Source organism: Manis pentadactyla, chromosome 13, assembly GCF_030020395.1.
Source record: "Manis pentadactyla isolate mManPen7 chromosome 13, mManPen7.hap1, whole genome shotgun sequence".
Taxonomy (NCBI): Eukaryota; Metazoa; Chordata; class Mammalia; order Pholidota; family Manidae; genus Manis; species Manis pentadactyla.
In genome coordinates this window covers 14,337,820-14,364,686 of record NC_080031.1, presented here as the reverse complement: position 1 = coordinate 14,364,686, position 26,867 = coordinate 14,337,820, and the positions used below count along the sequence as shown (strand labels likewise).

Genomic DNA, 26,867 nt, shown 5'->3' with positions numbered 1-26,867 from the left:
GGGTGTGCTTTTGGCTGGAGCTGGGCGAAGAAGTAGGAGGAGAAAAGGAGGAAATAAGGGTAAAGCAACAACAAAGTGGGATGAGGATGAGAGGAGGAGTTTGGTGAGTCCCAACTGTGCAGCAGACCCTTGTGTATTTTTCTGTACCACCTCTATCGAGGTATAAAATATAATATGATACATAATATAATATATTCCTGTGCCACACAACCAACCCATTTAAAGAGTATAATGATTCTTTCATATATTCACAAAGTTGTACAACTGTCACCACAATCAATATTAGAACATTTCGTCACCTCAGAAACAACTCTGTTCTCTCTTTCTCCATAGATTTGCCTGTTCCACTTTGTATAAGTGGAATCATACAACATCTGACTCCATTCACTTAGCACAATGTTTTTGGGGTTCTTCATGTTGTAGCCTACATCAGAGCCTCATTCCCTTTTCAGGGCTGAGTAATATTCCACCAGATGGAGCTACCACATTTCATTTGTTGTTCATCAGCTGGTGGATGCTTGGGTTGTTTCCATTTCTGACTGTATGAATAACACTGCCAAGAACATCTGTGTGCAGTTTGTATGGACATGTGTTTTCCACTTCATTTCCATAGCAACAAATGGGCACTATAATCACTAATTTATTACCAGAACTGCAGCTCAGAGAGGTTATGTGACTTTTTGAGATGGAACAGCTTCTCTTGATTTGGTTTGATTATGATAGAAGGGCAAATAAGAGGAAATAAAGTGGAATTTTACTTCACCTCTTCCAGGCCATTATACACCCCACTGAGTAAAAAGAAACTACGAGAGGAATGAGGGCAAGTGCGTCAGCAGGTCTGCTGTAGGCCCCGCTGGCCTTCTCTCGGGAGGTAGGTGGTGGGGACAGCCTCACGTTTGCCCTGCCCTGGCATGGCTCGGAGGTCGGGGAGCAGGCCACCCCCATTCTGCTCCCCCTCCTCAGTGGTAGACGTAAGCACTGGTCAAGAGCAGCTCAAGACAATTGCTGGAGTGGCTCATCAGCCTGTGGGGAGCCAGGTGGGCAGTCTCTGCAGCAAGGTCTCCATTCTGAGGGGCTTCCTGGGTGGGCTCTGGCCAGTGACAAGAGCTCTAGAGAGCGGAACTCAGCACGGACCCAAGGGCGACTCGATGGCGTGGAACAGCAGGCTCACCGAGGCTGCTGGCTCTGCTTCCCTCTGCCTCCAGGGCTTTCCCAGAAAGCACTTAGACATGGGAGGGTGAGTGACGTGACGCCCCATTAATGTAACTCTGATGGCTCTGCAGAGCCCTGGCCAGAGCTGGTAATCATTGACCCGCAGTTGCTCCCCAGGGCAGAGCAGTAGCTTCACATGAACGCCGGCTCTCTAGCTGATGGACTGCACCGTGGTTTATCCTAGAGCCTGGCCCCACTCATCCTTTCTGGGAAGCGTGATGCTGTCGCATCCTGGACACTGGTACAGAGAAGCTCACAGACAATGACTCAATCGGATCTTTCATTCCATGCATGGCTGTAACTTGAAAGAGAAATCAGAGCTGGAGGCAGTATTACTAAAGACATTAAATAACTTGATCACTTTCCATGATCAAGTTTTGTCTAAGCTCTTTCTGTGCATCTTTAAAATAGCTATGAATGTCCCCATTTTGCAGATGAGGAAATTGACACACTGAGAGACGGTTATGTAGTGCCCCATGTCAGAGTTTGTGAATGACTGACTCCAGATGCCAAACCATCTCTTAAATCTTGTTGGGTTGGCCTCTTGATGGAGGAGTGAAGTGAAACTTCAAACATTAGCTAGAATGTGGGACTAGAGGGCGTCCAGGGTCCTCCTCCAAGCTCAGGAACCTGGTGCTCTGTGCGTTCTACTTGGCAAGTCTGTCAGAGCTGGGATGCCAACACAACGCCCTTTACATGAGGGCGCAGCGTCATGAATACTGGGCCCCAAGTGCCTGTGTCGAGGCATGAGCTAAATGTTCCCATTTTGTAAATTGTCAAGGTTTGGAATTCTGTATGTTTTCTTAAAAACAAAGGGTACATTCTTGTTGCAGACACTCAGGAAAGTATGTTCAGGGTCTCCAGTCCACATGGAATTCATTCGTTTTGGGGCTGGAAATTCTGAGTTGATGTAATACCAACCCAGCCACAGAGAACTAGATGGGTCAGACTAATAACAGGATCTCTGTACACATAATAAATACCACTTTTTGTAAACATTGAGATTCTTTTATTAAACTCCAGTGCCGTTTGGGGTGGGCAGCTCAATAGATGAGACTGAAGAATCGTTTCATTACAGATGTGTCCAGTTTTCAGAAAAACAAACTCTCCCCCAACACGTAGACTTTCATAAGATAAACAAGTGAAAGGATGATTATTTTAACTGCAAAAATTCTTCTTTACTTTATAAAATAATTCAGCAAAGTGTTCTTTAAATATCTGATATCTTAATGCATATGTAATATGACTCACTATAGGCAAGCAATTTCTGTTCACACACCATCTTTGGAGGCCGTTGTGTATTGGTTTCAGTGTAAGATTATATCTAGACATGTTCAATGATATTTTCATTGTGATGGAGTTCTTTTCAATAGTGATGAGAATACAAAAGCCATGAGAATAGAAATGCCTTGGGACCATTGTGTTTATTTAATTTTCAGCCGTAAGTTCATCAGAAACTAGGATTCAACAGGTAGGGTAGTGTCCCTCAGGAGGTCTGGCCTGAATGCATGGAAGAGGTCTGAGAGCAGACCTTCTACTAGTTCCTCTGGAGAGGGGTCCCATGTGTCCCTGGGAAAGACTGGTTTGAAATACCCCCAGGATCCTCTAGGGGCCTGTCCCCTCTCTCCAGACGATAACCATGTTTTCTGTGTTGTATTAGGGACCTTCCCTTCTGCACTCTCACCCCAGCCTGGAGTCTTGACAAGGCAACTTGGCAAGTTCCAAGTGCAACAGCTGGGATCCCAACCCCATCAGCTCTTGTTTGGCCATAAGTTTTGCTCATACGTGAAGCTTTGAAAGTCATCTTCTGCACCTCTTCAGACAGAGGCAAGTGGCTGGATGCTCGCATTGACTTCCCCAGAAGACAACTCAGGCTACAAGACAGCCAGACAAAGCTTTGGTTCCCAGGAGCCAGAGGCCCCAGGCCAATCATCTGCCCCATCTCGGTGCTGTGGGGGCTGAGTCCCACCATGATGGTGGCGTTTGACCCCACTGCTCCCTCCATGTCCCCTTCTGAGAGTCAAGCACTTTGTGTCCTTCACACCTTGCTGTACTTATTTATTTCCTTGACAAATATTTATTGAGCACCTATTTTATGCCTGGTATGGGGGTGTGTGGGCACTGAGAATATAGCAGTGGCGGAGATGGGTGGGGTCCTGTCCCTAGACCAGCACAAAAGCCAATGTGTATGTTAAAATTACTGTAAATACTACACAAACGGTAAAGAGTATAATAGAATATTGTACAGTGGTGGGGGGGGGACCTGTTGTAAATGGGAAGGGAGGTGGTCAGGAACTCCTATCCCTTTCAGAAACTGACATTGAAGTTTCTTTCTGAGAAATGACATTTAAGCTGAGACCAAGTAGTCAGCCTGGATGGGGAGAGGGGAGGTCCAGGTGTTCCCAGCAGGGAAAACAGCACAGAAGGCAGGCTAGGAGAGGTTAAGCAACTTGCCCATTTTCACAGTTGAGGCTGGGCCTCAAATGTGTGTCTTTTTGCCTCTGAAAGCCCCTGGTGTGTTGCCAAGGCATGACCTCAGCACTCAATAAATGTTGCTGAACTACCCGACTCCAAGGCCAGGATGCTCTGCCCTCTACTCGAGCAGCAGGGATGCCAGGCTCAGCTCACCGTTCACTGGGGAGGATGGTCCCCATCGCCCCCCACAGACCCTCAGCATCACAGCAAACTTCTGTCTGTACAAGAGCAGTAACTGTACTCTGCAGGTGTCTGTAAATGTCTCCAAACAGAAGATGTCATCCCCCAACGTCCAGGCCATCATCTAAAATTAGCTCAACCCAGGACAGGCTGTGGAAGCTTCCAAAGAAAGCAGGATGCTGGACACTATGTTTTCAGCCGCTTGTACAGTTGCCTCTTAATTCCTTGGGCATCATGATCGCTGCTGAACTCTGCCTGGCATCATGAGGCCCTTCTTGTGATGTGGGGCCTGTGGCCTTCTCCAAAATGTACTCTCAGATCCAACCTAGCTGATCCTGTATCTGTCCATGGGTCCCCACCCACCCGCACACCACGCTTCTCTCCTTTTTGGGTGCTGTTGCTCATGCTCTTCCTTGTCCCCAGAAACCTGTCCTCTGCTCACCAACCCAAACCCTCCCCATCCTTTCAGGTTCAGTTTCTTCAAAAAGGCTTGTTCTCTTGCTAACTTTTACCCTCTTACGTGATGTCTGCGTCGAGCAAGGAAATGCGTGGACATTCACCATTCCTGGTCCCTAGTAAGTAGGTGCTGAATAAATGCTTGCTCTCCCTCTACGTTGCCTAGTAACTATTCTGAGTATGCCATGGGGCTCAAAAGCAAGGGTATCTCAGTCAGGCAAACTGGTTTCTTCTTCTAATCTTTGCTCTTTTGACTTCCTGCTTTCTGATCTTGGGCAAACTGCTTGACTTCTCTGAATCTCAGTCCCACCTCCTCGGATTATTATGAGAATGAAGTATGATAATATATGTAAGAGATTTTACACTTGTGCCTGGGCCAACACTGTAGGCTTCTGGGGTTCCAGAATTTCACTGTTCCAGTGGGCCCCCATCTGCACCCAGCGGCATTGTGCTCTAGAGGGCGCTGTTCACACAGACGGCCCCCTGTCCCCTGGCTCTGTGAGCTGCCCTGAAGCCCTGCGCTGAAGTCTTCACTGGGCGTCTTCGCTTTGACCTTGGGTCACCCTGCTAAGTCTGGCTCAGTCCACTCACCCGAAGCAAAGCAAGGCCTTCCCATGGTTGAGTGCAGAATTCAGTGGAATTTAGAAGAGGATTCTCGGAAAATCTCTGGTAGAAAACTGAGTTGATGCAACTGTGTGGCTGTGAATTTCTCTTTCCTCTAGGGCTCTTTCACTCTGCTGCCCTTGCTCCTCACAGCATCCAGGAGTGTGTTGCTCTATTTTGAAAACTTTAAACCAGGTAGAGGTGAGATGACCTTTTTGGTTCTTCTTTGCAGAGCTGAGACATGCTAGCATTTCCTGAATACCATAAGAAATAATTATGAAGAACAATATGGAAATACACATAGAATAAACTCTCAGCTTCAGAAACAGCATAGGTTTCTGACTCCATAGCACATGCACGCTGCCACCAAAGATGTGTAGAACCCTGCAGACACGGTGCTTGGGTCCAGGTTCTCTAGGTCCCAGGCTGGCTGTGTTGGTGGCAACATCACACCTCCTGATGCTTCCTGCTGGGACCCAAGTCTGGTGCCATGAAGAAATATAGGTCTTTGTGGTAAGAATATAATTTTCTTATGGTGACCAATAGCTCTGGTAAACAAGTTAGTTAAATTTTGTTATTCCCTTGATTCTTCACATCCTGATACAAAAGCAAGCACAGGTACGAAGCATGCATATGTGGGTGTGACTTCTGAAAGCAGTGGGATGGAATTGCTTCCCACCAATTGGCTTGTAAAATGGCTTTATGACCTCTTAGTTACACCTCTTCTTCTCCCCTCTTGTGGTGTCAATGTCTTCCAGTCGAAGAGCACAAGAAGAGCCCTGTAGCTGCACAAGGTGGCTTTCTGTGCTAGGGAGAACACACACCATAAGCTGTGGGGAGCCTCACGGTATGTTAGAAAACAAATAGATTTTGGTCTTGTTTCACGTGATTTGGGGAACGTTTAAGGATGCAATACTTTGTTCTGGGTTACATGTTGTCAGGAAAGAGAAGTAATTCTATGATTATGTTAATAGATCTTATGATTTAGAAGGAGAGAAGACTGCTGTGCGCCTGAAGTTGTCATTGGTTAGGAAGCACTGATCGCTCGTAATAGACAAGATAGGGGATGTTTGGTCATTTTTTACCATTTTTTTATGGTAGGGTTCCTGTTCTTGTCTGTGTTCAGATGTGATTACAGAGGGGCCTTGTCTGATGTCGATGTCTGACGGAGAACACCAAGGCCTAGATGTACGTGTGTGAGTACCAGGACAGCCTCTAGTCACCAAGACCTAGCTGCACGCCCCCTATCCCACTCCAGCTTCCAGATGTCAGGGGCTGCTTTTCTCTTTTTCAGTGGGTCTGTGTACATATGTTCAGAGATATGATCAATCCTAGTTAATGTCTCTGGTAAGAGAAGAAGAACACCACTTGTGGCTACCATTCCTCTCTCCAGCCTTGCCAAGGGTTCTTCTCTGCCTCTGTCCTCTTCTCACTTCTCCAAGATAAGGCTTCTGCCCTGACTGTAGACAAATCCCTTATTAAAGCACGTTTGTCTGCTCTTGCGTGTGGGAAGCCAGGCCCTGAGCCAGTGCAGCTCCCAGACAGCGGTGTATTGTCGGAACCTCTGTCACTCTTTCTTAGGAGCCTTTTCCTTTATTTGGATGTCATTTCCGGTTCGGCAAATTTAACTCTGCATAACAGACTCCAAATGGCCTGGGTCAGTGACACCTGGTAAAACTGTTGCACAACTTTGAATTTGTGAACTAATAATAATGGTCGCTACCATTTATTGCCTACTTGCTATGTTCTGGGAACCTTATATATGCAATTGCATTTAAAATATACTACTACCTTTGAAGGTATGTTATTACAGCCATTTCATGGGAAACGGAGGCTCAGAAAGGCTAAGTGGCTTGCTCAGGTCACCTGGCCATTAAGCGGCAGAGCCGGGGATCAAGTCCCTGTGGCTGCTTACCCGAGCGGGGGCCCCTTCCACTCTGCCCTGCTGCTTCTGGTGGTTACCTGTGCCACGAGCAACACGGACCCGGCCTCCCATCTGCCCTTGGTACCCCATGTGTGACACACCTCTGCAGCCCTGCCCACGGAACACGGTGTGCCCTAGGAGAGCACCAACACCCTCAGACCTTGTGATTCCCTGGATCTTGTTCCCAAACTCTTTTCTCTGGAAGGAGTCAGGCACCTAGAAAGGCCTGTGCTGCATTCTCACCCTGGACACAAGGTGACCTGTGACTTCACAGTAGACAGGGCCTGGGAGGACACTCACCCCAATGGAAAGGTGAGGTGCTCCTGAAGTGCCTTCCCCAATTCAGCCTGGAAGAGCCCTGAGGTTCAGATGCCCTTGGACATGCCCATGAAGCCAGCAAAAACTGCTTCCACCAGACTTGCCAAGTCCTGTTTAAGAAGAGCCCGTGCCAACCCCAAGTGAGATGCCTGATCATGTTTAAGTCCCCAGAGGAAGCTTCTTGGAATTACCGAACAAAAGGGAAAGAACGCCTTCTCTCTAGAATAGGTTCTGGATGTGCAAGAGGTAGACGTAGTCCGGGGCACTAGATAAACCGATGTTCTCGGGGCTCTGGGTGTTTGCAGATCCAGCTGGGTGGCTCTCTTCCAGTTGCCTGAGATCATTTTCATAGAAAACAGGAAGTCCTCTGCAGTAGCAGTTAGATGCACCTGTTTCAGCTCCTTAGCAAAGGTGTTTTGAAGAGTCTAAGCTTGACACCCAGCCTGTTGGGTCTCCTCTTTGGTGGCTGCTTTAAAATCCTGTCCTCAACCCTTTCAGGCAGCAAATATGCCGCACTGTAATTATTGAATTATTTATCTGGAAGCAGCTTGAGAGCAGGAACTGTTCCCTTTTTGTTTCCTAGCCCAGCTGAGCACACACTGTTACTGGGACACAGTAAATGTTCAGTATATAGTGTTTGCTCAATCATATTAATTAAGAGGGCAGGGACCATGTCCCATAATCCCACTCCATGCCTTGCTGTGGTAGATCCTCAGAAATGTTCAGTAAATTTTTGTGGAAACTTGAATTTCTTCTCCAGCACAGTTGCAAAGGAACTATAGAAAACTATTGACTTCTGCCCTCAGTACTCAATATCCTACCTGTCACATAAAATCTCAACTCTCAGAAACATTCAGAATAACTAAGGCACTGAGAGTTTTGACCAAAAGGCAGACTGTATCAAATGTTTGTTCATCTCTAGAAAGAATGGGATAGCCTTTGGTATTCCAAGAGGTCATAGATGCAATGACTTTGGGCCCTCCTCTCTCTGATAATGTGGCTGCTGTGATGCTGGCAGGAGGGAGGCAGGGGATTAAGGGCTATAGGAGAGCCCACATCCATCATGGCTGTCCTCAGGTGAATGCCCGCATGAGAACAGCCTCTACTGATTTCTTTCAATATCATGGATGAGCACCAACTGTAGCACCCCACTTAAAATGAAGAGGGATTTAGTTGGTGTGAGTGTTGCATGCAAACGAAGCGTGCATTTTTATAGAGAAAAGGAGATTCAGAAGGAGAGCATTTCTTTGCAGGAATTTGAAGGGCTGTTAAACTGAAGAGGCTTCAGACTTACTTAGAATTACAATAAGCTGTTCCTGAAGCAGAACTAGACCAGTGTTCTTTATGCCCATTTCTCCTGCAGGTCTACAACAATGAGACCTCACCTGGCCCACCAGCATAGAGTGCACTATCCCTGGCCCACCTTCCTACCCTGTGTCTCTGAGCGCTGGTGTCTATTAACCAGCACCTTTGGCAGCTCCTCCAAGCTCTCTTTCTTCTGCTGCTCCTGCCTGGGTCATACACACAGCTACAGTGCAGTGTGGTTCGTACACACACAGGAAGGCCCCTTCCAAAATATCTCTACCAGAGGGGAGAGCCAAAAAACAACAGCAAACTCATTGCTCTTATGCTTGCATTGATTAATTTCTTTACTATCATTCAACAAATATTTATAGTTCCTACAATGAGTGGCTCAGCCACCCTCAGCCCTTGCCCTTGAGGCACTCCTCTGTCCCTCAGGTAAGGAGCTCCCTGGAGCACCCCCATTGTTTACTGTCCTGGCACCCTCAACATGGCATTTGATTGCTTATCAGGCCCTTTGCCTCTTCCAGTCCCCTACTCCACCCGAAGCTTCCTCACGATGGCAAGGACTGTGTCCATTTGGTAAATGATGGCTCCCTGATGTCTAGCACAGTGCCTGGCACTCATGCTAGTATTAGCACAACATTGTTGAGTAATGCTAGAGAAATGAGTGAACGGGCACAAGCAGGTAATGTGCTTTCTGTCAGTTGAAGTGTTTCTGCAGAGTGGATACCCATCTAATAGAGATTTTTCAGAGAAGATGTTTCTTTGGGCATTGTTCAAACACCACCATTTGGTGACTGCTGATTTACTGAGCTCACTTCCTCATTTGACTGTGAGCTCCTTGAGAACAGGAACAGAGTTCTGTTTGACTGAAATCCGACACAATATGCTCACACTTAGTATTTGGAAAGTTTACAAGAAGTCTATTTGCTGAGAATGGACTGTTTATAAAATAAGAATGCTGGAGCCCTGAAGAAAAAGAAACGGCAATAGTAAAATTCAGTGGCTTTGCCAGGCTTGTAAGAATATGTTGGTAAATATTAGCTAATGGACAGCACTTTGCTTGCTATTAGGATTTACTGATTTCAATTGAAACTAACCTAAAAACTGTGCATGTTACACAAACCAGACACCAAGGCCAGTCTCTAATTACCCAATAGTTCCAGAACTACATATTGGCTCTGCCTGTGGTTAGATTAAATGCCATTGTCTAAGCAAAGTAGGGCAGGTGCTGTGTGTAATGGGCCTGCCATGTGAATGATGGGTTTGGTCAGAGGATGAATTTACCCTGTAGTTTTATATTCTCTAGGTATAATTCTTCTCACTGTTTGAGTAAATAAATCAACAACATTGACTAACCTAGTACATGTAGAAAAGTTCCTTCAGTAAATGCCAGATTTTATCAAATAAATCCAATAATAAAGGCTGTTTTTAAATCTCCTTATCTTACATAACAGTGACTATTATATAGAGAGATTAACATGGTATCTTGTTTCTTCCTGGTTGATCTTACTTTCATCTTACAAATATGTGTTTATCTATGCTTATATATTCACTTGTATCCTTGTGAAATCTCAGTATCTCAATGTGTTTCAGAAAATAGTCTGGGAGATTCATGATAACTAATAAGCTTGTGAAGAAAAGCTGTAAGGTGCGATCTGGGAGAAACGGCAAGAGAGCTCCAGAGTGTGGCAAAGGAGAGGAGCTGAAGGCTGGCACAGAATCCATGTTGCTGCCCAGGGACCTTCACTGGTGGTTTGTCATGTCTTAGCATGATGATATTCAAACCATGTGAAGTTTTGGGAAGAAAAAAAAACATACCCAGCTTGGGGCTTGCTTTGAGAACAATCAATTGCTTTGGTTTAAAACCCAACTCCACTATCAAGTTCAGTGTTTTCAAGCTAATACAAATTAGCATCAGTCCACTGACCAAAGCCTAAAATAAATTAAGTTGAATCTAAAAGCAATCAGCCTGCATACAGAGACCAGCTCACAACACCAATTCCTTGCTTCCCCCACCATGGATGCTGCAGGTCAGAACGTTTAGGATGTTGGTAAGTAAGTGCAGGCCATACTGGGAAAGCATGCTAATCGGGTTGCTTTTGTTTCAGCTCTTGGCAAGGACAGGTGGGTGATGTTTTATTAGGAATGGAGCATGTAAACCCAAACTTATCCAAGGGATAAATCATGGGGTGCTGATTCATGCTACATAAATATTCTTTATCTTAAAAAATGAAATGAACTTAAGCAAGATTGGATGGGAAGAGTTAGGAGGAGAAGAAAGACTCAGAATTTGGTGTGTGAGGAGCCATCTGTGGCATTATAATGTATGACAAGAATGTGGGCTCAGTTGATCAATATTGGCTTCAAATTTATTATTTCAGGTGAGATGTACTCTATGAAGAGCTTTTTAAACAGTGTGGGCTTCCATGGACCCAGGGAAGGGAGAAAATTTCTAGGGAATGTAAGCAAGATTCAAGGATGTGTGCACACAGGAGGGGAGAGGCCACCGCTCCTGCGTGGTGCCTCACTTGCGACCACCTCTTAATACCCTGCAGGGACGTGGGGTCAATAAAGGTTGGGTAGGATGAGGGCAGGGCCCTCTGGCTGTATGCACTGTCACCTGCTCTCCTGGTAGCATTTTCTTTTTTTATATCTTTAGAACCTGTCCTCAAAATTTCAAATCACCATGGCACGGCTGTGGTTTTTTTCTTCACCACTTCTACTTAGTGTTAACTTCTTGTGTTTCCCCTGCTTAAGGCCATGAGCAACACACTGTGGAATATCACTTTGGTTTAAAATGTATCACAAAGTTAGTTTCGCTTCCTAGTTTGTATAAATAAACACATTTTTGAAGGGGGATTTTGAAATCTATTTTAGAAACATGTTTGCATTTCATTAAAAATACTGTGAAGACATTACTACCTGTGGTGGGCACACCTAGGGGAGGAGGTTGTCTAGTGTTTATGACTCCTGGATTTGATCATTGTTGGCTGTTTAGGGGAAAATCTCTTAACTTTTTTGCTGTAAAGTGAAAGTCACAATAATGTCATTAGGTATTTTGAAGAGCTTAATTCATTCACTGAATTATTCCATTTATATTTATTGAACAAATAGCAAGCACCCTTAGAATATGGAAGCAGATAGGATAGAAGGATGAATACAACATGGCTCTGCCCTTATGAAGTATTATCTAAATCTGTGTTCCCCAGTCCTTCAGCTTGGGAGCTTGGAAGGAAGCCTGAGATACTGACAGTGACCATCCTACTATTCCTTTTGGGAATCTTGGCATACCATGGAGAGAGAATAGAAACAGGCTGTAGCTCCACTGAGAAAACTTCTGAGATCATATGGTATGACTTGACCAAACAGGGCTGAGGAATTCTGTTCTAAAGAGTGTAAAGCATTAAAAAACAAAGGGAAGTCAACAAATACTTGTCTTAAATGTTTCAGGGAAATCTAACTTTAGAATATAAAATGTAATAACTGAGATGTCATGTGGTAGAGATGCCTCTGGACTGGGAGCAAGGATCCTCATGCTTTAGTTGTCAGCCTGTCCCTGGGAAGGCATCTGACTTTGAATATATCATTAAATTTCCCGAGTCTCAGCTCCTTCATTTAATACATGAGGGAACTGAATTGGATTAGGGTTTCTCTTGATATGGGAAGGCCAATAGCAGCATACAAGATGGCTCAGATGGTATATTGATGAGCTGGGTTTTTTATAGTTATTTTTATGCATTACAAAAAATGTAGATAGTGTACCGAGCTTCTGCTTTCACAGAGAATTTTGCTTAGCATAAGGATAAATGTATTAAAGAAAAAAGGAGAGTTGATTTTAAGAATAGTATCAAAAAATCTAGCACAGGTCATAAATGGCCATTACAAACATTTTTAAGATTGTTTGTGACTGACACGGGTCGATATAATGTGTGCCCTCTTAGCTTCCTTCTATTTCTAGCTCTCTGTAATTATTTTTCCTCTTTACGTAGTAATATGGTCTTCTAGTGGAAAGTTTCCATTGAAAATAGTATTGTGGCATCCAGAATAAACTTGCCAACTTGTCCAAATGATCAGTAACCCAAATTATCTTGAGTGGTCTTTTCATGTATAGTTAGCTCTTTATGTGATTCACCTAGTTCATTCCTGCTATAAACACAATTGAGTAGGGTTTGATTTTGTTTTTTTATGTGTTTCAGATCAAGGCACTGACAAAAAGAATGTTCAAACATCTTAGGAAATGGTTTTTCACTCATTTTTTTGGACAGTCTCGGCAAAGAGCAAGGCTGGTCTCCAAAGATGGAAGGTGCAACATAGAGTTTGGCAATGTGGAGGCACAGTCAAGATTTATATTCTTCGTGGACATCTGGACGACGGTGCTTGACCTCAAATGGAGGTACAAAATGACCATCTTCATTACGGCGTTCTTGGGGAGCTGGTTCCTCTTCGGTCTCCTGTGGTATGTGGTCGCCTACATTCACAAAGATCTTCCTGAGTTCCATCCTTCTGTCAACCACACCCCTTGTGTGGAGAACATTAATGGCTTGACCTCCGCTTTTCTGTTTTCTCTGGAAACACAAGTGACCATTGGCTATGGATTCAGGTGTGTGACCGAACAGTGTGGCACCGCCATTTTCCTGCTCATCTTCCAGTCTATCCTCGGGGTCATCATCAATTCTTTCATGTGTGGCGCCATCTTAGCCAAGATCTCCAGATCCAAAAAACGTGCCAAGACCATTACATTCAGCAAGAATGCAGTGATCAGTAAGCGAGGTGGGAAGCTTTGCCTCCTAATACGAGTGGCGAATCTGAGGAAAAGCCTCCTTATTGGGAGTCACATATATGGAAAGCTTCTGAAGACCACAGTCACTCCTGAAGGAGAGACGATTATTTTGGACCAGATCAATATCAACTTTGTTGTGGATGCAGGGAATGAAAATTTATTCTTCATCTCTCCCCTGACAATTTACCATGTCATTGATCACAATAGCCCCTTCTTCCACATGGCTGCAGAGACCCTTCCCCAGCAAGACTTTGAATTAGTGGTGTTTTTAGATGGCACAGTGGAATCAACCAGTGCTACCTGCCAAGTCCGGACCTCCTATGTCCCAGAGGAGGTGCTTTGGGGCTACCGTTTTGCTCCCATCGTGTCTAAGACCAAAGAAGGGAAATACCGAGTGGATTTCCATAACTTTAGCAAGACAGTGGAAGTGGAGACCCCTCACTGTGCCATGTGCCTTTATAATGAGAAAGATGCTAGAGTCAGGATGAAGAGAGGCTATGAGAACCCCAACTTCATCTTATCAGAAGTCAACGAAACAGATGACACCAAAATGTGATGGTGGCTTTTCAATGCATAAGGCAAAGACTCAAAGATACCTAGGAACTAGAAGCATTATAAAGAAATCAACAATTTGGGGAATGAAAATTGGACAACAGTCTGCAAAGACTACCAGCACCGGGCCCCTGAACCCCATCACCGTGATCCTACAAGACAGTAGCTCTACAGGGCAACTGTGCTAGAACATGCAATGTGTTTATGGGAAACTGGAATATGGGAGCCACAGAAACTCACTTGGAATTTTGAATAAGATTATTTGAAATCATGCATCGTCAGTGGGAACAGACAAAATCATCAAAAATCTCATGGACAGGCCAAATGAGATATTTTTTTTTAAAGTCTCCTTGAAGAAGTTACGAGCTTTAGATAGGATCAGGGAAAACCCACGTTCTCGTTTTGATTCTACTGAAAAGAAAGAAGCCACTTCATTTTAATGTTGGCTTAGCAAAGGAAAAATTGTCTCCTGAGTTGGAATAGATGAACCAATCCAAGACAATGAGAAAAGACTGATGTACAAAGAACATCTGACCTTCTCCAGCACTGGTGGTGGGAGCTTTTGTCCTAGTCTGGGTCATGCTGTGTTTCCAGAGGAGCAAGGGAAGGCTTGGCTCAGCCGTGGACTTGGCATCTCTCTGTGTCCAGCGTGGCGAATCCGGACACCGAGGCCCGAGCGAGTTGGATTTCGGCACAAACAATCTCACGTGGTATATTTAGACGGAAGCTAAATCACCGCTCCAGAATCTCAATGAACACATTCCTACAAGGAAGAATGCTTGATTTGAGAAGGGTGGTGATTTTTCTTCCAGTTTATGCTGAATGGGATAAGGGGCTACAAATCTGTCGATTTGTATTTCCTACTCTCCCAAGAAGGCGATGAGGAGTTTAGAGGTTCAGAGTCAGTTTAGAAGGGCAGTACTGCTAATGCTTCTGAGATGAAAATTGCCTTGTGTTTTTCTGCCTAGGGTTTGTACTGAAACGCTGTTTCTAAAGGAGAAATGTGGAAGAGAAAGAAAGGGGCTGTGATCCCACACTGAGGAAAGTGGGAGGTCTTCCCTTCTGCTAAGGCCAACACCACATCTTCCTCAAAGCACCCAAAGCATTGATCTCTAGAGGAAGGTTTCACTGTGAATGTCTCATTCAGTGCCACCCCACTACATTATTTGGGGAGTATTCTGAAAAGGATGGTACTCAAAGCTGCTTAGGAATCAGTATCTTCAGTTTGTTGATTAATGTATTAAATCTCTGAAGATGTGCATGTCCTTTCCAGAAGTGTCAGTTCTTGTGCATTGATTGTGACAGGCCGACATGTGAAAAGCATCTTCTGCGGTTGACTTTCTCCTGGAAGAGGCGGCGGGGGTGGGGGTGGTGGGAAGATGGTAAGTAGGGCATTTAATGTGGTCTCAACTCCAGCTTCCCCGGGAGGAAAGGACCTAGACTTCAGACCTGCCCTTCCCACGTGGCTCCATCAGGTCCCTGCAGTGTCTTGGCACTTGACGGGGTAGCTACTGGCAGCTGCCAGGGGGAATGGCTCTGTTTTCCCAGGCCTAGGGTTGAGTTTGTGCAGATCTGTACACACACTCTGTTCCTTCTAACCAAGACCAGGGGGAAGTCTGATGGGCTTAGAGCTGTGCACTTTGTCAGCGGCCATGGCAGTGGCCGCAGCGGCCCCCATGGGGGATTACTCTGTGCTTGTGATTGCATTAGCATCACAATTTAATCTGTTGACAAAGCTGGAAAATCAGGTGTAATAAGCTTGAGGGAGCTAGAATTCTCTGCTGGCCCATTGTCATGCGGTTTTTATGACTCAGTCCCTTTATAAACTGGAGGGTGAGAACGCACTCCTTCCTGGTCTTTCTGCTCTTAAGCAATGTGCTTGGAGGCTGCTGGAGGAATAATCACAAAGAATCCATTCCTTTTGATTGTGAAGAAAGCTGGGCAACTGGAGTCTTTGTGATTGGCATTTCGTTCTGGTGTGTCTGCTTCCAAATATTCCTGTATTAGGATTAAGGCATTCTGCTGCTTGGAGTCTCCTTTTTAATGCAAATTGCCATTGAACTTCTAGCAACCATGAACATACTTACATCCAATGTAACTCTGAGGAAATGAGGCCCCCCAGGTACATTTTGATAGTCCCAAGGGGTATCTGGAACCCAAAGACATCGTAAGAACCCTGGACATTTGGAGAGAGGGAGTTACCAAGGACATAGGAACTTAGTGAATAAGGAAAATATTTGGAAAAAGGAGGTTCCAGAAAGCCAACTTGCCTCCAGTGCTAAAGGCAGGCTCGTTATTCCAAGCCAGTAAAACTGTTCCTGGTGGGACCTGACCACATCAGCTGCTGTAGCCACAGTGTGCCATCTTATCATAGTTATGGAATTATGCATTTTCAGAGCAACTCAGTATACTGTATTCTTTTCAAGAAAAAGTGCATCACCCATCGTGCATTACCGTATTCAAATTTTCCCTTGGTCTGCTTCCCAACGAATTGCCTAGTTTAGCTCTGTTGCTATGAGGGTTTTCATCTGGACAGTCTGGTCCTGGTTTAGCCTTCCAGGACGTAGGCTGGCACAAGCTCCAATATTTACAGTTGAGATTTGAGAGTCTGTCTAGAAATGTATTCCTCATGAGAGGAAGGGTAGAAGGAAAAGACCCTAAATTGCCAAATCTAAGAAGTAAGCTGATCAGAGCATGTGCCTATTTCCATGGCTAATGGGTGTGTAACGGGACAGTAAAGAACTTCCCTGGTGGGTTGTGTTGAACAGCTGAGGAGGTGTTTTCCTTGGAGATTTTTCATGAACTGGGAGATGAGTCTGCAACAGGGTTGCTCTGTGACTAGCATGAGGAATGGCTCCCTAACTAGAACAAACCTCAGGAAAACTTCTGATGCAAAGAATGCAAATGAGCCCCCGCCCCAGCTGGGCCGCTGTTTTCTGCCATTACAGGAAGTGTCTGTCAATCAAAGCCTGACAGGGGAGATAGAGCTTTTTATTTTGGAAGCCAGAAGTTTGAGAACAATGACTGGAATTTCCTCTTTCTGTCCAGCAAAGGCTGTTTGTCACTGGGGAGATAAAAGTCCAGGGGTAGGGAATAAAGGTTATCAGGAGCTGCGCAACACAGAGGCGCGTGGGGGGGCATCGCGGGAGGAGGGGTTACAGAGGAAATCTATTTCAATGCCTGTCATTAAGTTTCCATTAAAAGAACATTCAGTTAGGAATTCAAAAATAATTTAATCTCCACAGCCAGATGCACCCAGCTGGACTCCTTGGAGCTGAGCCCTGGAGAGGGAGACTTGCCCTGGAGCTGCAGGGGCTACCGTGGGCCACCGTGCATCTCCATCCAGCACCTCCCACTCTGCCCTGGGTGCTCTAGAAGACGTAAGTATCCTCCAGGCGAGTGAGAAACCCCAAGACCTGTGTTACAGGAGAGCAGACTTACTGCAGGGGCTGCCTCCTGAGCTCTTACTGTGTGTTAGGTTCTGTTCTAAGCATTTTATAAACATCACCTTATTTAACTTTCCCAAAGAGCCAATGAAGTGTTATCATACCTGCTTGTCACTTGAGGCAGCTCGGGTAAAGAACCTGTCCAGAATCACAGCTAGGGCTGATACTCAAATCCAAATCTGTCTTGAAAGCCCATGAGTTTAAAATCACTCACGTCTACATCCTAACATGGCTCACCCTCTGCTAGGATGCCCCACAGCCAACAGACATTTCCCTGGAGCCCACAGGCAGTGACACGTGTTCTTGGTCCTATCTTACATTCTGGGAGAGACTCCTGACTGCTTAGCACAGGGTAGAGCCCGTAGCCTGTGCTTACAAACACCTTTGGACTCACATGTTCTAGGAAGAGGCAGTGTCCTCCCAGGGCCTCTGGGTAATCTAGCCAATTAGCATCTGGAATTATCATGGGTACGCTGAAGATTTGTCTAGGCTGCTGGTGCAAACTACCCTCCTGTATCTACATATATTCTAAATATATATACTAATCATATATATGTTATTTTATCTCAACCTCTGAGTAATCCTTCATTTGAGGCAGAGACAGATCTCATTCCTGTTTTAATAGATGGGGAAATGGAGTCTCAGTTATCCCCAGAGAAATATATTTTCTATTCATCTCTGTGTTCCTAGCACCAACATGCTGCCACAAGTAGTCAATAAGTGGTGTTTGAATCAGTAAATGAAAGAATGAATGATTTGCCCAAGTCAGCATGGTTAACAGGGGGTTGGAACCCCTATCTGTCCAAGGGAGTTCTGACAAAGGGCCTTGTTTGCCAAATGACTTAACTTCATCGAGTCTGTTTCATTATTTGTAAAATGGAGCTTTGAAATAGAGTTGGGGGGAGATGAAATGAAATAATTGATGAAAAAAATCCCTTTGTAAAATGCAAATGACAGTTCACATGTCCAAAGCAGGTAGGAGTATGGGTTTGAAGCCGAGGGATTGAAAGGGAGAGGACTGGCCACAGGGCAGGTGGCCATGGCTCATGGGCAAAGACAGCAGAGTCCTGGGTGGCGCTGTGACAAAAAGCAGGCCTCCAAGAATAAATGAAGGTCTGAGGCCTCTTGGATAGTGGATAGGCTCTGCATCAGGGGGATTTGGGTAGAATCCTGGTACTTTGGACTTCATGTCAACCCAACAGATGCCCCTGAAGGGCCTACTGAGAACCAAGAACTGGGGATGCAAGAATGAAGAGGTAAGGATGGTCCCTGCCACTATAGAAAGGACCCTAGGGCCTCCCCCCGGTGTGGTGCCCAGAGTAAATTGGACAGCTACTGATTGTGGAGGAAGTCATTTTTTTTTCTTTTTGTTTTATGCAACATACATGTAATAGTTTAAAAACTGCTATTGACATTATTGCTAACAATAAGACTATTGATTATAGTTTTAAATTACTTAAGATTAAAAAAAAATTCTTTATAATATGTCCTACTGGGGATGTACAGTCAACAGACTGCTTTAAAGTCACTTACAGTAGTTCTTTTCTCTGTGTGACGATGAACTAGACACAGAGTTAGGTTCCTTTGTTCTAGTTTACTTCCAGGTATTACGGCTTGTTTATTGTTTTCCTTCTTGATTCAACTATTTTCTTTTGTCAATTATGTGAAGAATTTATATGATTTCCCAAATCATAGACCAGGAGTTGAAAGAACTCATTTCCATCCCTGTGCCCACTCTACTCCCTTCCTCTTATATAAAGGTAACCATCTTAGTACTGTTATCATGCTGCTATTTCTTTTTGAAAACTATAAGCAATCCATATATATTTATACCCCTCATTCTTACATAAAAGATGGCATTCTAGAAACACTGTTCTGCCGTGTTTTGTTCACTGAACAATATATCTGGCCCATCACTGTGTAAGGACAGTTGTTGATGCCAGCAACTGCGGGATCATCCTCCCCACGTCCATCTCAGGTTTTTGCAGTACTTGGGCTCTCGGCTGGAGAGGTCCTGCTGTTTGGAGAGATTGTGGTGCCTGTTTTTGTATTCCGCAAAGAAGGCCTCCCTTTGCAGAGTGCATGCAGGGCTTACTCTGCCTGCGAGCTGGGAATGCACTGGGCTCTCAGAACCAGGGTTCTCAGTGGGAGACAAGCATCCTGGGACTAGCAGCTCTTTAAGGATCAAACCCCCCTGGAATATTGGCTGGTTAGAAAATCAGAACAAGTGTCCTCAAGAGAAACATCCTTACTCCAGCACTTGCTCTGGGGTCTCCGCTGGAGAGAGGGGGATTCAATTCCCAGGCATTCTGGGTAATCATCTTTTGATTAGGATCCAGGGATGCTCTAGGGGTTGAGGGTTGTGGAACCCACTACTGTATGCAAAATTTTGAGCACAGGTATTAAAAATAAAAGCAGTAAATAAATAAAATGCTACAATTGAAGTATGAAAAAAAGTGCTACAGGAGATGGAGGGGAGAAGGGTTCTCAGAGGAGATGGCAGCTGACAGGGCTCAATATATGGGTAAGACGTGAAGTAGAGATGGGGGGGTGGCCAGGTGGGCACACATACCTGGCTAACAGAAGAACAGGATGTGCATTGGCACGGGGCTTCTGGAAGGAGGTGTGCTGGTTTACATGCCATAGCACTGCACACAGAGGGTAGAGCAAATAGCACCATATGGTCAGAGGAGTTGGAGGTTTGGTGTCAGACCTGAGTTTGAATCCTGCCTCATCAGTTAACCAAAGGAGTCTTTGTGGACTCTCAGTATTTTAGGAGTATTTCTCTGGAGTTGGTGTGTAGGATGGATTGGTGAAGAAATTAAAAGTGGAAACTAATTCCTAGGGAGGGAGGGAAGTGTTGTCATTCCCATTTTTCAGGGGGGGAAACCTGCTCAGAGACCATACAACTTGCCCAGGTCACCTAGCTGTGGACAGGAAAGTGGGGGCCAGAGCCCAGGGCTTTTGCTTTCTAGTTACTTCAATGCTCTTTCCTGGGGCCACACACAAACCTCATACCTGGGAGTCAGCATTCCTGAAGGAACACTCATTAGGGTTGCTGGCCAGAACTAGAAGGGAGAGTGAGTTGGCACAGAAGAGGCACCACACCCTGAACTGTTTGCTTAGGAAACACAGGCCACATGCATCTACCTTTGCACATGGCATCCAAGGAGGCTGCAAGAAGCCGGGAAGAAGGCGAGAGCTGGTCTCTGTGGTCTACACAGATGAGATGAAAACTAGGCTGTTTGCACCACCGGCAATGTTGATTTTAGTTGAACTAAAACTGGTGGTTAGACACCTTAATTAACCTGATGGCTCTGAGTTCCCCACATCACAACCTGGACCTGTGGCTGCCTCTTAAGGACAGGCCCCCGCTGAGAGCGTGGAAGGAAAGGCGCAGGCAGTGAAGGAGGAGGACGGAGGCAGGAACGGCGGTAGGAGGTTCAGGGCTTCCAAGACGGGCTTGGTCACACTCAGCTTTCCCATCTGTTGGCTGTGCTATCTAAAACTAGTTCTTGACCTTTCTGAGCTGTTTTATTTCCAGTTGTAAATAACAGTAGTATGTATCTGATGGGTTACCCTAAGGGCAATGGTATGAAATAATACATAATGAAATAATAAGTAAGGCATCTAGCACAGCACCTGATAAAGGCTCCCAATAAATGGTAGTTTGATGATGAGGCTGATGAAGGTGAATCTGATGATGACGGGCAAAGACAAGGAAGTGGAGCCTGCCCGATGCGGATGTGGGAGGCTCGGCCTCAGCACGGCCGTTTCCCAATGCCTAGATGCCATCCTTTGCTTTCCATTCCCAGCCTTGAACTTAACCTGAGACAAAATAGCTCCCTTTTCTCCTATCGCTGCTTCTGCTCCCTCTGTGGGTGGCAGAATCTTAGAAACTTAGTGGGAAAAGGACCCATGAGACTCTGGATCCTATCCTATTATTTTGCAAGTGGAGAAACCAAGGGCCCTAGGAAGAAATGGCTTGTCCCAGGTGTCATAACAGACGTCGGAAAGCATCGTGGCCGGCCCAGTCCGTGCTGCAGACATCCCACCAGCTGACTCTGTGAGTAGAAACAGGCAATGACACTGAACTAACTGGAGCGGGAAGTTAAAGGGATGGGAACCACCCTGCGTGGTCTATGGCAAGCTGGTATTTCCAGTAGCGCGGTGTGCCTGGCCAGGAGGTGGCGCCATACACTTCCAGATCACAGAGGTGAAGTTCACCTAAGGGAAAGCGGGCCTCCCAGTAGAGTGGTGGAGAGAGGGCTCTGGCATTCCCAGCGAGCTCCTCAACAGCCATTACGATGTTTAGAATGTTTAATGGAGAGACATAAATTATCTGGGTCAACTAATCATTGCTGGGCTGATAGAACGACTGTGAGAGTCTTTGAAAAATGCAATTGTGATAAAAATGTAGAGCTTTATAACAAGAGACATTAGTCTGCTGGAGTCCAGGTGCTTTAGATTTTCTACACAATACAGCCAAACTATTATCATCCTTGTTTTACAGATGACAGGACTGAAGTTCGGAAGTTAGGATACTTGCCCAAGATCCATCTGGGGCTAGTGAGGGCATAGCTGGTATCCATGTTTGAAACATTTATATATATTCACTCATTTGATCCTCCTAACAACTCTAGGAGGCAGGAACAATACCCCCACCCCCTGCTCCCCGAGCAAGTACAGGTCATGCTGAGTCAGAGTTCACGGGCTTTCCTCGAGAACACGCTGGACTCCGGACTCCTGGAGGTCTGGGTTCCAATCCTGACTCTCCGGCTGCTTTTTTATGAATTTGGTAAGTCAACCTCTCTGAGTCTCAGCTGTCTCACCTGTAAAATGAGAATAAAAACCACACGGGGTTGTGGGGAACATCAACTGGGAAAGAAATGTTAATTTTATAATGTTAATTTATAGCAGGATTCTATTTTATGAGGTTATTTTTGCGGCAGACCCCTAATAGCCTAATTCCCATAAAGATGTACACAAGGCCATTTGTCACAAGATTATTTGTAGTGATGACAAACCAAAGTATACCATGATAGGGGAGTAGGTAATGCAGTGTGGACAATAACAGGGTGAAATGCTATGCTGCTTTCAACAAATATTTGGGCAAAGTCCTGGAGTCACGTCAGAAAGCAGAATGTGAGAAGTGACAGAGCTCACCTTCTAGAGGTAACTGGCATGACGCACGGCTGTCAAACGGGAGATGGGTGCCCCTTGGAGAGCCTTCCTGAGAACAGACATCAAGGGGATGCCTGAGACACATCAAAAGATGGGGTCAGGGAGAGTGAGGATCAAGAGAGTGGGGTGCTCCAGAGATATGTCCAGAATCCAGGAGGTGCAAGCTCAGCACACGACAAACACATTTTAAAAACATGTCATGATTTTAGACAATATTCTCAAAATGTGAAATTAAAGAAGTGTTAACCAAAAATTATAAGCACTGTTTTTCAATGTAAAATGTTTTTAAATTTACGTTTGAAATTTTTTTTAGAAACATACCATTTTGTTGCCTATGCATGTGTATATACACCTGTTTACACATATGTATATATGCATCTGATGAAAGACTCAGAAGTAACCACAAATCCATTCATTCACCCATTCACCAAATGTGTTTTAGGGCCTACGTCCTGCGGCTTCTTATGACAGTGGGAATATAGCTATTAAGATGACGGTCAAGGGCTCCAATATCATGGGCTTGCTCTCTAATGGAGGAAGAGGGAAAATAAATATGTGTGTATACTTAAAATAATTTCAAATAATGATACAGGCCACAGAGCACATTCAAAAGGGTTGGGTTAGAGAATGACTGGATGAGGGAGCTGCTGTGGGCAGGGTGGTGCTGGAGGGCTTCTCTGAGAAGCTGAGAACTGACCAGTGAGGAGCCAGCTATACAAAGATTTGGGAGGAGAATGTTCTAGGCCAGTGGTCTTCACCCTGAGGCACACACAATGGTGTCATCTGAGGAGCTTCAAAAACTACTGATGCTTGCCACCCGAAGCCCCAGATTCTGACTTAATTCCTTAGGGTTACAACCTGGGCATTAGGATTTTTCAGTCTGTCATAAGATTTTTACAAGCATTCCTGGTGACACATAATATACAGACAGAGAGGCTGCGAACCACTGGTCTGGGTGGAAGCAAGTCTAAATGTTTGACAGTAGTTATTTGATCGCCTATGGGTGGGTAGCATAATGGTCATTTTTACTATCATTTTTTTAATATTCTGTATTTTACACATTTTCTGTTATAGCTATGCATTTCTTTTACAATAATATTTTTAAAAGATAGCTTAAAAATGATACATTATAGATTCTGAGGATCCAGATCAAGATCTAGGCCTGGACTTGATCTAGGAAACTTGAATTCTAGCTGCTGTTGAACTAATAAATAGTTTGTAATCTTGGGCAAATTAGGGTTCCTCTCTGGGCCTCAGGATTTTCTCATCTCTAAAACGAACTCTGAAACCCCATGGTTCTAGGCATGGGAGCTCTGAATGAGGAAGAACCAGAAGGGGCCTAAACACTTAGAAACCTGACTCCAGGCAAAGGAATGTCTCCAAACTACAGCCATCTCCAAACTTCCAAAGTTTTGAAGGATCTTATCAGATGTTCTTTTGTTTTCTAACCTACTTTAAAAGTGAGCTTAATTGCTGCTGTTTTCTCCCGTCAGCTCTGAATGAAACCCTCCATTTGGTTCCCTTTCTCTGAGCATGATCTCACTCTCTGCTACCCGCCCCGTCCCAATACTGCCAGAGTGTCTGAGGCCCTGGTTAGAATCGTCCAAGGAGAGCTGGCAAAAATGCCTTCTATTGGCCTCTGAAAGTTGCCAAGACTGACCACACTCCCCAGAATCATTCTCTTGCCTCTTCCACTTCTCCTCAAAGAACACAAGTTCCAGGGACTGCGGTGCCCACATTCTTCTGCAGATGTACCACATTCTTAAGGACTCAATCACAAAGTGAAGAGGAAGGAAAGACAGGATACGTGTGTTTATTTTTTGTTCTGCTTCCTGATTTTGTTCTGGGCTGTGTGTGCAGCTCAGCCCAGGACTATGGGATCATGATTTCTGCTAGGAGGCCAGCGAGGAGTGAGGCTGTCGGGCAGCCCATTCCGGGGAGGTCTCCCTGTGTGCTTGGTGACCCCTCAGCCCGGGTGAGGATTCTTGACTCTGACCGGGAAAGAATTTGCGAACAGGTTGGGTGAGTGTAGGTAGGGAAGGAATTCATTAGGGCGAGAGTGGTAGTAAATGGCAGCAGCCATGCAAGCAGTGGGGAGCAAGGAAGAGCAGAGAAGGAAAGGAAAGTTCAGTGAATTCTTGCCTGGCACAGGGAAGATCCTTTGCCAACTCCTGAAGTCAGGGTCACCTGGCGTCCAGTATCCACTTGAATCTGCATGGCATGGGAACTAAGCCCCTACCACCCCAGGATTTGAGGGAGCCTAGGAGCACTGGATGGAGCGAGATTATGTTCTGAGAACTTCCCAAAGGCAAAGAAAGATTTTCAGGCAGGGTACTAAAGAGCATGATGGTACAGCTGGTCCTGTCCAGGACCAACCAGGTGACAGGAACTTGCAAGCCCAAATCAGAGCTCTCAGTAGCCCTTCCTTACTTGTCTGAAGAAGAACAGAAAGAGAAGACTAATGCTTGAGTCTAGAAAATAGAATGAAATAGCAGAGTAACAAAGACACTTACTGCTGGAAGAGCACAGAGACAAAGCACAGTATGTTGAGCAGGGAGAAGTCTTTATTTAAGGCAAAAGTACACACTCGAAGAAAGAGTGCAGGCGACCTCAGAGAGGAGGAGCGCTGAAGGGTTTAGGGTCTGGAGTTTTATAGGGCCTTTTGGGTAGGGTCAGCGTAAGGCATGCTGTGTATAGCTGATTCATAATTCCTTTGAAGTCTTGTCTTAAGAATAGGGTTAGTTAGGTGACTGCTGATCTGGATCTCGGCATTCTTTATCTACAGAGGTTCATTTACACTTAAGAGGTCTATCTCCTGTCCTGGTTACAAAGTTACTTAACTGATTAAGGGGCTGGAAGAAGAGGAAGAACAGTATATACATTAAGTTAAAGAATAAACTGCACCTTTTCTGCAGGCTAAGTAGGTTTTACAGAGGCATGACCCGTGTCCCACGTCCCTGCCCTCAATGTGATGCAGTGGTCGAAGCCCTGAATCTAGATTCTTCTCCAGGCTTTGCCCCCAAGGAGCTGTGTCACTTCATTGTTCTGTTTATTTCAAGAAGGTCCAAGGGACAAGAGCCGTATTGGGTGCATCTCTTCCCAGCTCTGATCCCAGAGTCTTCACACTGGTAGCCTGAAATTAGCCTAAGTGGAAGTATTTATATCTGGGAAATCAGCAAATGCTACAAATCATGTGCCCTGCTATGACCCCCTTCAAGAGCCAGTTGTTAGACATCCACCAGCACATCCTGGTGGATATCTGCTAGGCCAACCGGTGCTCACAATCTCCTGAGAATTGTGGAAAATTGTGGTAAGTGTGGGCCCCAGTGCAGACCTCTAGAGTCCGTATCTTTAGGTTACCTTAGATGATTCCAAGGACCTGTACATTGGACACTGGTTTTTTATTAAGTAGTGAAATACATGAATTTCATGTCCTTAAGGGTCATTTTTAGCTTTACAAAAATCTGCCTCTGGTTATCACCCGATATGTTCATAGGTTGGTGACTGTGGCTGCAAACAGCTGCAAACAGCTTACTACTGAGCCATCTTTTTCTTAGAAATCTAGGGTCTGTTTTGCTCATGGCTGCTAACTTGTTTCCGCCTTCACAATGTAAAGCTCCGTAAAGGCTGGTCTGCAGTGTGCTGCTTAGGCCAGCCTGGACTTACGCATTGCTCTTGCTATGATTGGAGGAGAGGAAATCTGCCAAAACTGCCAAAGAGAGACAGAGGCAGAGAATTGTTTAAGTAGACATCATTGTCTTGAAATTCTACTTTACAGTGCTTAGCACACTGCCAGCAAAATAGACCACTAGCTCAATAGCAGCCCCCAGGACTGTCTTCTTCAGCTGAGTAAGAGGCTGGGTTAGGGAGGAGTTTGTAATCTGTAGCTGATCAGGGGAAGCCCCAGATCTGCTGGAATTCTTTCTCGATCCCACTCCTGCCTCCTCAGCCCAGCCCTCTGCCCTCCTGCGATCTAACCTTGACAGGAATGGTTTACTGTATCCTTCTGTCTGTCCCCTCAGGTGAGTTCCTGGTCTCTTTTCTTTCTGTCCCTGGCTCTTCTATCTGCCTTCTAGAATCGCCCCGAGGTAGGCCCGCATCTTTTTCAGCCTCCAGAACCCCGCTCGGCATTTGGACAGTAGGCTCCGGCTGCCAGGGGAGGCCTCCCAAAGCCTTCTCTCCGTAGGTGCCCCTCAGCCCATCCAGCCACCACTGGTCCTTGAGTGGCCAGGGTTGGAATCTAGAGAAGAAGAAGACTTCTCAGAGCCTGAAGAGTAGCAAGGCCCGGGGGCACCCGTGGGGGATGTCTGTTCTGACCCTGGGCAGGAGGCAGGGAGAGTTTGCCCACAGAATGGGAGAGAGGGGCACCTGAGTAAGGGTCAAGATTTCCGGAAGTGACCCCAAATCTCACCCCGAATTACTATCATCT

At 45.4% G+C, this 26,867-nt stretch overlaps 1 protein-coding gene across 2 annotated transcripts in view; it reads left to right on the top strand.

Annotated features, from left to right (window-relative positions):
• Positions 1-17,981, top strand: part of KCNJ1 (potassium inwardly rectifying channel subfamily J member 1) — a 31,625-nt gene extending 13,644 nt beyond the window's left edge. Inside the window, exon 3 of one of the 2 annotated variants that reach the window (XR_008993280.1) lies at positions 334-2,644. Coding sequence is in view for 1 of the 2 variants with exons in the window: in XM_036930290.2 (XP_036786185.1) it covers positions 12,694-13,812 (1,119 nt within the window). In the remaining variant the exon portion in view is untranslated. Of the gene's footprint in view, positions 1-333; positions 2,645-12,672 lie in introns of those variants that run through there. The other variant, XM_036930290.2, reaches the window with a different exon arrangement.
• Positions 17,982-26,867: the final 8,886 nt, after the last annotated feature.